Source organism: Solanum pennellii, chromosome 7 (assembly GCF_001406875.1).
Source record: "Solanum pennellii chromosome 7, SPENNV200".
NCBI classification, from domain to species: domain Eukaryota; kingdom Viridiplantae; phylum Streptophyta; class Magnoliopsida; order Solanales; family Solanaceae; genus Solanum; species Solanum pennellii.
In genome coordinates, this window is record NC_028643.1 from 4,723,346 (window position 1) to 4,737,804 (window position 14,459).

The following is a 14,459-nucleotide window of genomic DNA, read 5'->3' on the forward strand; positions in this document are numbered from 1 at the left end:
TTTTTTTTAAACTAACCAATCCCTACTCGCTACCGCAAAAAATTGCTTTTGAAAAGTATTTCTATTTAATTTTTCAAAAAAATTCACACCACTTCTGCTGTCACCCGTTAATGTTTTTAAAAAATAAAAATTATTTTTGATAAATATATCAAATTTTTTTAAAAAATATTTTTATGGCACCTCTCCCCTCTCCCCTCTCCCCTCCCCCGGGCGCCACCCCAATCAATTTATTTTATTTTAAAAAAATATTTTTGAACAATACTTCAATTTTTTTTAAATTTCATTTTTATGCCAACCCAGCCCCCACTCCACCCAAGCCATACCTGTCAATTTTTTTAATTCAATTTTTTAATTTTTTGCTTGAGGTGCGGAGGGGGAGGCTAGTTTAGTGCTAGGGATAAAAATATATTGAATTTTTTTTCAAAATGGAGAGTGTTGGGTAAAAGGTATGTGTAGGGAAGAAAAAAAAATTAAAGGATGAAATAGATTTTAAAAAAATGTTTTCCTCAATTTTGGAAGAGAAGTCATTTTCTTAAATTTGAGGAATATGAGTTGATTTTGAAAATATTTTTCAAACATTTAAGTCAACCAAAATGGAGAATTGATAACATTTTCCAGAAAATATTTTTTCTCCATACCAAACACATCGTAAGCATCTATCTATGCACACCTAATATTAAAAAATATTGATACCCTTTTAACACTAAAATAAAAGGCTCATTTGTGTTTCATGTTATTTTTAAAAGTAGGTAGACATGTCGATATAATAACGTGTAAATACGCAAAAAGAGGGATTAGATTGTAATATTATATAAATTAATCCGTGCCAAGTTGAGATAATCATATGTTTTGCCTTCTAAACTATCACTCAAACTTAGAACAAAATTTCTTCCTAATATCTTAAACCATGGAAAAGTTTCCACATTCAAATATTTAAGCAACTTGCAAAAAAGTCAGATTTAGGGAGACAAAGACAACTTGCCTTATTTTCGTAATAGTAAACTAATAATCCCCTCTATCGGGACAAAAAAAAAAAACCCAACATTATATAAAATATTACTCCCTTCGTTTTATTTATATATCTCTAGTTTGATTAAATACGGAGTATAAAATAAAAATAAAGACTTTTAAAATTTGTGATCTAAAATAAATGATAGACATTCTTTTAGTTATAAATTATTCCATTAAAAATAAAATTAATATTTTAAATTAAATTATTACTTAATATAAAATTATATTATTCTTTTTTAAATTAACTAAAAAGATAAATTATATAAATTAAGATAGAAAAATAGATAAAATAAAGCAAGTTGCACAAAACTGGATTTATTATCCCTATAAATTTCTCAAGTTTACAATGAGATAGACACAACTACAATATCTAGCAACATAATATAGCAAAAATGGATTGCAAGATTTCTTCAACAAAGTTGGCTTGTATTGTTGCTTATTTACTTTTTGCATGCTGTAAGTAATTATTTTTATTATTACTTCTTTCTCATGTGTGTATTGTATATACTTCCTATATCTCATATGTACTAATACTTCTTTCGTTTTAATTAGTTTTTCTGGTAATATTATATTAAAAATGATTATTAGCGGAAATTAATTCTTAATTACCTTTAAATATGTTTTTTTAGTGGCAAAGTCTTTAGCGACATTGGTTCTAATGACAATTAACTAATGCCAGTAAAGTCAATAACACTCTTTATTAATGTCAATATTTAATGCCGCTAAAAGTTATTTGTGATGTACTGTAGTGACTTGATACATAATTTAAAAACTAAAAAAATATAAAATTTTGTTGTCTTTACATTATATAGATATGTGACATTTATCAAAATATTATTAATATAGTGATCTTAAAGATGTAACATAGTAAGTTAAAACTAAGACCGTTTGGTTTGAAGATAAGTTATGTTCGGATAAATCATATTGAAATAAGTTATGATAAAATTGAATATGTTGAAATTATTTTTAATTGGTTGTTTAGTTTGTCAAATACACATGAGATATTTTCTAAGAATAAAGTGTTTGTTTACAACAATACCACCTAAAAATATGTTGTTTATTTTAGTATAAAATAAGTTTAATGGGTTACTTTTGATATTTTATATTTTTATTCCATAATAAATTATCCCAATATTAGTATTTCACCCACGAGTAGAAATAACATATCCCAATCACAATTATCAATCTTGGGATAAGTTATATCATGTTTTTTAATCAAACAAAGAATTGCGCTAGGAGTACTGACAACTTATCCTGAGATTATTTTTCTCTATCCAGCACATCAAATATTGTATTAAAAAAATAAAGATATTCTTTTTTAAACGAATTAAAAAAAACAAGATAAATCAATTGTAACCAATGAAGTATTACTTATTAGTCCACTTAAAAAATAGTTTAACATTAAACTTCTCCTTTGTTTTTAGAAAATCTTATCGCAAGTTTAAAACTACAAACTCGTAAAGTTCTTCTTTATCCTTTCAATCTCGTATCTAATCAAACTATATCACGTAAATTAAAACACGTGTGTTGCTCTCCAATATGCAGTTTTTCAACTTCTTATGGCAAACGAGGAGGCCAAGTTAAATGATGAGTTAAACGTCATACAACTTCCAGAGGCAAACTCAGAAGCACTTGATGGTGTGAATCAAGTGTTTGTAACTCGATATGGTATGATCAATATTGTCTTCAAATTATCTGTTTCCCTAATTGGTATATACTGTTATGATTTGCAAATTGGAAATATATATAACTAGAAACGGTTTCAAAATTTTAAGTTTATGATTTTTTATAAGTCTAACACATAACTGAACTTTTTAATTTTGCTTCATTTCGTATTTATGTCCTCCATAACGCTGAATTTACACGAGTAGGCATTTAAATTGATATAAAGTTTAAACAAATAGACACATGAGTCTTATGTGACATAATACACATAAGACACACAAATTGTCATATAGGATATCATGTAGGACGTATCCGTCTATTTGTTCAACCTTATACAAATTTAAGTAAATATATGCTTATGCAAAACCAATGTTGGAGGACAAAGGCAAATTAAATACTTCCTCCATTTCACAAGAATGGTCTAGTTCAATTTGACTTGACACGTAGTTAAAATAATAAAGAAAACTTTTGAATCATGTAGTTCTAAATTAAAGTTATGTTAAATTTACAAAATTATTTTTAATCCTGTAACCTTAAACATGTCATGTGAAAAATTGAAAATAAAATATTATCAAAAAGAGAAAGGGATTGATTTTTTTAAAACAGACTAAAAAGAAGAAAATAATTCTTTTTAAAACAAAGAAAATAACATATCATATATTATTATAAGTGGGAAGCTCTAAAGTGTAAAGTTAGATTACCAGTTTACCCCTATACAGAATAAAAATTATATAGCATCTCATTAATTGTTAATTAGATATTAAACTTTAATTACCTCTAAACTTGCTGAATATCACAAAAAACTGAAAAAATATGAAAAGTCAGTCACATTACATTATTTATCATAGTCAACCATTAACATTATTTTAAGACCTTTCCGAACTAAATCATTGTTTTAAGAAGTCCAAAAAAAATAATTTAAATACATTATCCAATTAAATGTGAAATTTTAAGACATTAAAAAAAATGGAAGATAAAAAGATGTGTATCTGTTTTTAAAACCCTCTTAATTAGTTTCCTAAAACTCTTGTCTTTTCATTTGCCTATATTGAATAAAGATGATTTTTTTTCAAATTTAATTTTAGATTTCATGATTTATATGTATATCACATCTAATTATATTTATGTTTGTCATATTTTCTTTCTCAGCTTTGGGGGCATCAAGATTACCACATCAATTGTGCATTTGTTATATGAGGCTTAAAGTTTCAAGAGAGCGTAAGTAATTTTATTTTAGTTTCTTCAATATTTTATAGACTTATTCATTTCTTTAGGTTAGAATATTGATTATTTTAGATTTGCAAATTCTTGATGATTATGAAGTATCTTGGAGTGGTTATGTTATATTAATCTTGATCTTGTTTTGATTTTTGTTAGCTTTATTCAGGTTAAGGATTTCAATTACAAATCTTTCATGCTTCAAGCCAATGACAACTCCTTTAAACCAAAGTTTTAGGACATATACTGTTATGAATCAAGTTCAACCTAATGTGGATACCAAGATCACACCAGTAGTTATAGGACTGACAAGGGCTATTGGGCCCAGAACAAGCAATAGAGTCAGGTTAATTTGGAATACGGGTCGAGTAGTGGATGTAAGAATGGTTCCATCAAAAGGTGACGATCACTGATTTAGGGATTATAATATTGAAGAAAATATTTTTCTTCTCCTCTTCTTCTAGAGTCTAAAGTTTTTCATCTCCTGTTCTTCTTCTATCTTTAATTATTTGTTATTTCAATATTTCCATTATAATTTGATAGTTTGATTATTGCAATCAGAATCTTAAGGTTGTAATTATATTCCACTGTTCTTATCAATATAATGAGAATTTCGATTTGTTAGATATACAATAGATTTTACATAATTTGAGTTTAAATAAAATTGTCTCAGTTTCTCCTTATATATTATATGACTCAATTGGAGTTTCTCCAATACTATTTCAATAAAAAATTGTCACACTTTCTCCGTATAAATTATGATTCTATTTGAATTCTCTAAAGAATTTGTTATAATATAATCTTGTAAATTTATGATCTTGAAGTAGGTGTTTATTTTTTACCTTTAGTATCTCCTCCCCTAATAATGTTTTTATATGAAACACAATCAATAAGAGATGATACAGATCTAGAGACAGTCGAACAAAGCCAATATGATTATTATATAGTTCCCTTCATATAATAAAGTTTGATCTATACATAGATTTTTGTATTCATTTCATATTTTGCTAATTGAATTTATATTTTCTTTTTTCAAATTTTGGTGTGCATCTCACTACAAGTTTTAACAATATTTATATGGTTTAAGTTTAAACTAATTGACAGAGATTATATTTAATTACCTATTGAATTATCATTATTAATATTCATAAGTCATAACCTTCATGCTTTTCTATATGATTTATACTTTTGTTTGACTTGATGGAGAAAACTTTTGAATTTTTATTGGATATGAGAGAAGGTGACAAAAATCCGGTAAATTATGTACTGATTTTGTATTCTTTTTTCATGTACTTATTGTTATGATTAAAGTCTTAAAGAATGATGTGTATGCTGATTTTTTTTTTCATGTTTAGTTTTTTTATGTTTACTCTCTATTAGTCTTCTTTAATTTAGTTTCTATAAAAAAAAATATTGTCATAATATTTATTTGAGATTGTTCCATTTTAGTTCTCATTACACACATGTTTTCGTTGAATCTAACCAATTTATAAAATATTGCATGGGACACACGTGTGAAGCACGTGTTCATAAACTAGTTTATATATAATAAGTACTTCACATTAGGTTTATAATCAAATAACTATAATATCTAGTAAAATATTAAAATATGTATAAAATCTAGACAAAAATTACTAAATTCATGTGAATTTAGAAATTATATTATTATCATATATAGAATATTATAACATGTTTTTTTTTTAATTTTTTTGCAGATCGACAACATGTTGTTGGTCCAAAGAAAATTGGGGTATGTATAGACCCACCTCCTTGTGGATCTGACAGTGAGTGTGTTAACTCACCTTGTGGTCACAGATGTTTGAGGGATGGGTGGGGACTTCGTTTCTGTCGCTTTTAGTATTCTATGCCATGGCATGGAACTCTTATGTTTTCTTTTATCGGAATAAAATCGTGTGTATTTAAAAATTTGTAATCACAAATATTTAATTTTTAAAGAAAAAATGAAGATTTGTGATTTATCAATGCAAATGTCTTATGATATTGTTTATTAAAAAAATGATGTAGTTAACATGTCTTAGCTTAATTCATGAGACCTGGTTATTAGCAATTGAATATTGTGATATTTATAACAAAAAATAATAGCTTTTATGCATGGTCCGTTCAATTATAAGATCACTAAAGTAATTAATCGATGCTCTAATTTTTTCTAAGGATGTGTTCTATATATAAATTGTTAAAAAAATAAGAAAAATGATCAAAATTGTCACTGAATTATGTGAAATAGATCACTTATACCCTTTGTTACATTTTGAGATAAAAAATGTCCCTGCTATTATCCTAAGAGACCATAAATACCCTCAAGAGTTAACACCCCAAATTTTTATTGAGATGACACGTCACATCGGACTAATCCTTCCACCTAAGGCGTTGTCAACTTGGATTGACTACAAAAGAATCAGACCTTTAGCAGTGACAACAGTCACCACAAAGTCAAGAAAATCGTCACTAAAAACTTTAACATTTAAATTTAAATTTTTTTTCTTCATTGGTTTTTAAAAGAAATTATATCGATTAAGTAGTGGTTTGAAGACACTGTGTGCTTTAATTTTATGTCATATATAAATTATAAAATGTACAATGTTACATTATATAGTTGGATTCGAATCAAAAAGTAATTTTGATGATTTTTCATATAATATTGAATGTTTTTAATATTGGTATGACAAGTTGTTTATTTTAGAAAATTAGGTTGCAATCGAAAATTAATTATCATATTTTTTTGTTGAAAAAATAGGTTTTACTATGAACGGTTGTTGGAGGCTTTAGTCGCCACTAAAAATCAATCATAACCTTTAGTGACAATATTTTAAGATTTTGTGGCTACTTTGTCACCGCTAAAGGTCAATTTCTTTTGTAGTGAATCTTAGTTGGCAACGCTTAGGTGGAGAGATTAGTCCCAAGTGGCTTGCCACGTCACTAAAAATTTGAGATGTTAACTCTTGAAGATATTTGTGATCTCTTGAGATAACATCGAGAATTTTTTTATCACAAAATATGATGGAGGATATAAACAATCTATTTTCTATAGTTTAAGGGCAATCTTGATCATTTTCCAAAAAAAAAATATCGGTTAAATTTGAAAAGAGAAATGCAATAGTTTTTCGATAATTGTAGTGTCATTTCTTATGTGGCTGCTTAGTTTGTTGCCTTATTTATATTCCGACAATTAATATCAATTCACATTATTTTATTCATTTTTCTTTCACTATTTTGTTATCTTATAATGAAATAGACATAATACATAAACATGACCCTCAACTTAGTGTTAGTTGACAAATATGAACCTTTAAATTTGAGTGTGCACAATTAGACACATGTATAAAATTAAACAAATATACACATTAAATTCGTCCTATATGGCACCTTACATGACAGTTTTGCGTCTTACGTGTGTTATGTCGTGTAGAATACTTGTTTTTACTTGTATAATTTTATATAAATTTAAGTGTATACTTGTGCACACTCAAAGTCAGAAGACATAGTTATTCGCTTAAGTCAAGTTAAGAATTATGGTTATGTATTATGCCTATTGAATATTTTGAAGTCTCCCAAGATAACATACATATTACTTTACGTAAAATCTATTGCCCCCTGTCTACAAAAATTTAGTTTTTGATGTCTTGTTCAAATTTCAAACACCGGAAAGAGTCAACATCACGAAGAAGAAAACTGATAAGCCTATTTAATTTCATTAATTTCAATTTGAGCGAGTTGAATACTCGTACAACTAGCAGGATTCAAAATGAGCTCTTTCAAAAATTATTGGTCCGATCTGAGCTTGTTCAACTGTAAGTGCTCAAACTCTTATTGTTGTTGTAGAATCTATTCAAATCATTACTTGCTTGGGATGGACGCTGTGTAGTAGTAGTAGTAGTTATTGTTAATGTGATTTGTTAGGTCTTTTAAGTAATTGAACGAACAATATGAAGACTGGAGATGATTCTGAGTCACTGGTTTGAAAATGTTCTATGTCGATCGGTAGACTGTTAACTGTTTGAGTATAAGCCTAAAAGAGTACATACCCACCATCAACATCTTCTACCTACTTACTCGATTTCATTACTTTTGAAGAGTTATGTTTTTCTCTACAAACACCTTTCAATCACTTGAACTAAAGAGATTAAATTTCATTACATATACATACTGGGCAAACAGGACTGAAATAAAAGTTATTAATACAATATTGTGGCTTTAAATGGCTTCACTAACGTCCTTCTTCAACTGTAATCGTCACCTGATTGTTGGATACAATGTATTTCTCATCCGAGGAAGAAGAAGATGTGCTAGAAGCATGTGTCCTTATTACAAAAGCTGGTCTATTAGGTGTTGGAAGGTTACTACCTTCCCCTCCCAGCATTAAAATGACATCTGACATAGTAGGACGATGATTTGGATCTTCTTGTACACACAGAAGCGCAATGTTTATGCACTTTAGTGCTTCACTTCTGTTGCATGATTCAAGTAATGACTTCTCTATTAATTGTGTCTCGGCTTTTTCTGTCCACAGTTTCCATGCCTGTGATGATTTTTCAATCAGTGAAACAAAGCTAAGAAGAAGATATAGTAATAAAGTCATGGGAAGTTTTTGCACTTACATAGCCCAACAAGTTTAAGGCTTCTTCCGACTGATAAAATCCTGTATTCCTTCTTCCACTGATTATCTCAAGTACGACTACTCCGAAACTGAATACGTCTGATTTGATGGAAAACAGTCCATCCAGTGCATATTCAGGAGACATATAGCCGCTAGAGGTGAACAAAACATTTGAGTATAAGATTTTATCCAAAGCTCCTTTTGTAAGAAATTATTTGATATTATACTTACTAGGTCCCCACTACTTTCTTTGTATTTGCTTCTGTTACTTTTCCTTCAACAATTCTTGCCAAGCCAAAATCTGAAATTTTTGGGTTCATCTCCTCATCTAATAAAATATTACTGGTTTTCAAATCTCTATGAATGATCCTTAGTCGTGAATCGTGGTGAAGATAAGATAGACCCCGTGCAATGCCCAATATGATGTCATAACGTCTCTTCCAATCCAATAATTGACAAAGTGTTCCATCTTGAATCGTTACCATGACAATGTTTGGTACGTCAATAAAACAATTAGATCATTATAAGAAACATATGACTTTGAGAATAAGGAACTTATTAAGGCTAACTCACCAAATAGGAATGTATCTAAACTTTTATTCGGCATATATTCATAAAGTAATATTTGTTCCGCTGCATTGATGCAATAGCCCAATAGCCTCACCAGATTTCGATGTTGAAGCTTTGCAATTAGAGTCACCTCATTCTTAAATTCATCTATGCCTTGTCCTGATTGACTGGATAATGTTTTCACTGCAATTTCTTTTTCACCTGGAAAGATACCCTGCAAAAGAATTTCATCTCATTAGGTCAATGAGGCCATGCCAGTCCACATAGATGTAGGAATGAAGTTTTAACCTTGTAAACTGGACCGAACCCTCCTTGTCCGAGCTTATTTGCAGTTGAGAAGTTGTCTGTAGCAGCCAAAATGGTCTCCAAGTGAAAGTAAGGAACATCAATCGCTTCATCACTGTTTTCATTCATCAATACTTTTGCTTCTCCTTCAGCTTTGTGCCATGAGATTTATGTGCCTCTTTACTTCTATCTGGAATAGAAAAGGGGAGTGGGAGGGATTTCATTACCTCAATTGGATTGAGAATGAATCAAGTCCAAAATGGTATAAGAGAAAATATCTTCCAAAGCTAGATTCATTCATCAAATACCTGCTCTTTTTGCTATTCGTCTTCTATAGTAAATGTAGCTAATGCTGCCTATGAGTAGAAACATCAAAGCCATTATGGACAAAAGGATTGCTATAAGCTTCATTGATTTCTTAGCATTAGTTTGAGCTGAAAGGAGAATCATTGTCGTTAAGTGCTAAAGTTTATAAGGACTTCTATCCATAACATAGTACTAATATGAAATAAAGAATCAAACTATGTTATACTAACCTTCAGGTGAGCCACGTTTGACAAATATAGTCCTTTCTGATTCAGTTGTGCTGAGTTTTTGCATATTGAACAGATCCCCTGTCCAGATAGAACAGGTAGCGGAACCATCATAAGTATAAGCAGTGCAAGAGCAATCGTTGAAACATGCAGATCTACACTGTGAGGCTTTCCCAACTGTGATATTAGTATTTTGAGAAGTGGGTAGTCTTATAGTTGAACTTATCCATAAACTATCTTTGTCTTCAGTAATTGCATTACACTGCACCTTTTGGTCTCTTACACAGCCACTGGAATAGTCCTTTGAATTCCATTCTGTATCTGATCTTGGTTTGAAACCATTCAAACAATTGCAGGTTGCATTAGGTTTATCACAAACTCCAAATGCTCCACATTTAGCATAAACCTCACAAAGTTGTCTTGGTTGAGACCAGAATAGATTCCAACCAAAGCCACCACCATCAGGCAACCATGTTTGTTGCTGAATTTGTCCCGAGTCACCCATGATCAACCTTGATATGATTGAATTATCGTAAAGGGAATATGTAAAATATGACTCATTCTCATTGTCTATATAGCTGAAATTAAATATATAGTTTAACCTCATCTCAGGCAATGAGCTGAATCTTTGGCCATCCCATGATCCACTTGCCCAATACTCTCTAGTCCTATTCCATTTTATAACATATTGAGCATTTTTTGGGTCCATTTCCAGAGAATATAATCCCGGTGCTGGATCACTCGAATTCTTCCATGAAACCAAAACCTGTTTTCTTTGTGTCCGTTTATCATATCCAATCTTAGCACCAGGCAAAAAAGAGTGTGTTGGGTTATCAAAACTTTGCCAAAGTAGCAAGGGTGTTGATGAATTTGAGACATCACTCAAAATCAAATTTCCATCATCACGAAGAATTGCAGTAACTGAAATATTTGGATTGATATTGATTCCAGCAAGTGCTGACCAAACTATGCCTTGAAATTTATCAAGAAGCACAAGGTTTCCTTGACTAATTATCAACTCAGCAGTACCAAAATCAAGTGGTTTATCCCTATTTGCTACCCAAACTACGGTTTGCCATAAAATAACGTTCTTGTACCATATGCCTAGATAATATTTAAGAGAGGTACCTGGTCTGACGAAACCAAGCTCAAATTTCTCACCTGAAGAGACTAGAGTTTCACCGAATGAAAGAGATTCTTTCGCATAAATGGATACAGAGATTACTGCTGAGACTGAAGCATAAAAAGAGTAGCACAAAGTAACAATTGTTCTTCATTTCCATGCTACGTGAGAAGTTGCAAAGAAGGAGAGAAAATAAGGAGTGCAAAGTATTTTTCTTCTTTAGAGTCCATGAAACTAGTCAAAACAAGTTACCTTTTTTTTATTGCTATTTGTTTGATTATTCTTACTTCTAGCATATGTTGATTGTTTCAAAATATGTGTGAAAAGAATATCTGGTCATTCATTCCACTCTGGGTGGTTCTGATAAGCAAGAAAAAAACAAACATTAATGTCTGTTTGTAAAGTCATTGTGATAATAGGTTTTGGTGAAATTGAGTGTGTCATGGCATATTTAGTTGAATATTCAGCAAATAATTGGATGTATTTGACATGGATTACTACACTCTAATTTTCAGATATAATTGATCTTTACTGTTTAATGTTTGCCGTATATGTTACTTATTAACTAATGATTTTTTTTGTTCAATTGACACTAGTCGTGTGAGGTTTCTATTTGTGTTGTAGTAAAAAATTAGACTAGAATCTTATCTACTTTGGGTCTGTTTGTAGATTTCATGAGTATTATCCTTATTTAATTTTTTCGTAATTAATGAATAAGAATTAATTAATTTTACCATTGAATATAAATTATTTATATGTTGATCAAATATATACTTTCAAGATTAATAACCCACAGGGATAAAATAGAAAAAAAAAACTGTCATTAATTAATTTTGTAAAAATATTATAAATTATCAATTTTAATAAAAATGACATTGAAGGAGTAATAAATATGCTAGTGATTGTTTGAACAAATATAGAGAAAATAAAAAAATGCTTCTCTAATTGGAGTTGGAAATATTTCATTTTTGTCTAAAAAGTCAAAATTCAGACTTTACTTTCCTTTAGTCTTTCCACTGTCAGTATCAACCTTCTATTATGACTAGATAAAAGAAAGATTGATTTACGAGTTTAATATTATAATTTTAACCTTCTATTATGATTAGATAAAGAAAGGTTGATTTACGAGTGTAATATTATAATTTTAAATAGGAAAAAATTATTTAATTATACGTACATTATTATCATATATGTTATATTTATCTCTAGTTTAAAACAATTATATCACACCTCAAAAGCTAATTCTAAGAGACGAGGATTGCCCTAACCTTATTTAATTATGATATGAATAACTTGACGAATGCCCAAATAATATACATAGTTCTAGTTTCAATCTTAAAGTTGACTTAGTGTAGGTCTCTTTGTTTAAATAAATCACATATATCTCTACATATCTCTACTGCATAAACAAATGGTCTTAGTCTCTTAGATATATCTTTATAGAGTGAAGAATATTAACTTTAATTTATTATTTTAACCATCAAATTTTTTTCTCACTTATTTAATTATAAAATGGAAAAACTAAATTTGCTCAACTTATCATATATATATAGGTGTGTGTTATTTATTTAATAAACCTTAGGTTTTTTGAATTTTTGGATTTTTTTCGACAAAGTATATGTGTAAACATATAATTAACTTGTACTTCAAATATTTCTTTGGTCCAATCAAAATACAACTATCTAAGGTATTCCTTCAAGAAAATAACACAAAATACGAGATGAGTGATAACAATAAAATAATAATAAAATCGTATAAAATAAATGTTCCAAATTAATAAGTCATAATGAAAATTACCATAATTTAATAGTACTAAATCATGCTAAAATAAGTCTGTCACACCCCTTTTTGTGCACGGCGGCGTAAGGGTTTTTCCAATTTGAAGTGACGTTATTGATTACGGGATTATTTTATTTTTTCAGAGTCGTCACTTGGAATTGAGTTGTGGTGTACCAAGTCNTAAATCATGCTAAAATAAGTCTGTCACACCCCTTTTTGTGCACGGCGGCGTAAGGGTTTTTCCATTTGAAGTGACGTTATTGATTACGGGATTATTTTATTTTTTCAGAGTCGTCACTTGGAATTGAGTTGTGGTGTACCAAGTCACCTTTTTGGTTAATTCCTAATCAAAAGGAAATGACTCTTTAGTTTCGGTCTGCGAACTAGAAATTCGGGTACGGAATTCTGTTGACCGAGGGAAAGGTATTAGGCATCCCTCGAGTCCAGTGGTTCTAGCACAGTCGCTTTTATTGACTTATACTTATCTTGATATATTTTTGGATAATTTGTGTCTACGTGTCATGATTTGCTTATTTTTTAATTGTTGAATTTTTGTTAGTCTTAAACCGGATGCATAACTATATTCTCGATCTTGACATTTGGAGACATAACTGTCTTCCCCTCTCGAGTTCATCACAGCTAGTAATCTCAATTTACACCTCTTGATTTTAATTAAATAAAATATTTCTTAGAATAATTTTGTCAAAGTGTGTCACCACATCCTTGAATTTCTTTTAAGTGTTTCAAAAAAAGATGTAACCACATTCTTATTTGAAACCAATATTTATTTTTAGCATGCCTAAAACCTATCTAATGTTATAAAAAAATATTAAACAAAATCAAATTAAATCAAATAAATCTAAACTTCTAGGATTCAATGTAAAAATTTGGATTATTTGTATTGTTTTGTTTTTATTTACTCTTAAAATTAATGTTAAAATAAAGCCTACGCATATTTTATTTTTATTTTTTATCCTAAAGTTAGGCAAAATTAAGCATACACGTTCTAATACAACAAAACGATACCGAATTGTAAAAGATAAATCTCATTTTTTATTGATAAAATAAAACAACAATAATATTTTACTTATTTGTTTTAGCCTAACAATTTTTACTTTATCATTATTATGTAAATGAAGGGAAGAGCGATGATATGGCCTTTTCATTTTTAAGAGGTCACAACTAACGAATAAAAATAAAGGCTCACTGTATTTTTAAGGGAATAAGACAATACATCCTTCAATTTTATTGTAAATAAAATTTGATATATTCTTTGTTAAATAAATAACACGTGTATAATTTTTTTTTCATTTCATAAGCGGAGCAAATTACTTTTTCCATTTCATATTTACATAAGTGAAAAAAAAATTAAAAAAAAATATTTTTTCACAAAATTAAAAATAATAATTTAAAATTAATATTTTTCACTCCGTTAGGATATATCTAAGATTATTTGTGTAACAGTAGAAGTATATGTTATCTATTTTTGTAATCAGAGATATATCTACTAAAAATTGCTAAGTTAAAGAGATATATCATATCGTTTTCTCTCTTTCTTTTTTTTTTTAATGCGTCGTAGCACATATCTCCTATATCATGTAACTTTTTCATCTATATTTATTTAAACAAAGAGACGTACACTAGATGCATTCATAAAATT

The 14,459-nt window shown here is 29.1% G+C and overlaps 1 protein-coding gene and 1 pseudogene across 1 annotated transcript; one reads left to right on the forward strand and one right to left on the reverse strand.

The window, feature by feature from the left end:
- Nucleotides 1-1,385: 1,385 nt before the first annotated feature.
- Nucleotides 1,386-4,522, forward strand: LOC107024761. Its single transcript, XM_027918311.1, has 4 exons — nucleotides 1,386-1,467; nucleotides 2,557-2,679; nucleotides 3,826-3,894; nucleotides 4,054-4,522. The coding sequence occupies exons 1-4, from the start codon at nucleotides 1,404-1,406 to the stop codon at nucleotides 4,305-4,307; spliced, it is 510 nt and encodes a 169-aa protein (XP_027774112.1). The 5' UTR covers nucleotides 1,386-1,403; the 3' UTR covers nucleotides 4,308-4,522.
- Nucleotides 4,523-8,017: 3,495 nt separating this feature from the next.
- Nucleotides 8,018-11,316, reverse strand: LOC107024762 (annotated as a pseudogene).
- Nucleotides 11,317-14,459: the final 3,143 nt, after the last annotated feature.

Excerpts from the sequence above, each read along its gene's own strand:
- LOC107024761 (XM_027918311.1), top strand. The coding sequence starts at position 1,404 with ATGGATTGCAAGATTTCTTCAACAAAGTTGGCTTGTATTGTTGCTTAT. Across the intron at positions 1,468-2,556 it reads TTATTTACTTTTTGCATGCT|TTTTTCAACTTCTTATGGCA; the intron begins GTAAGTAATTAT and ends TCCAATATGCAG. Across the intron at positions 2,680-3,825 it reads AGTGTTTGTAACTCGATATG|CTTTGGGGGCATCAAGATTA; the intron begins GTATGATCAATA and ends TTTCTTTCTCAG.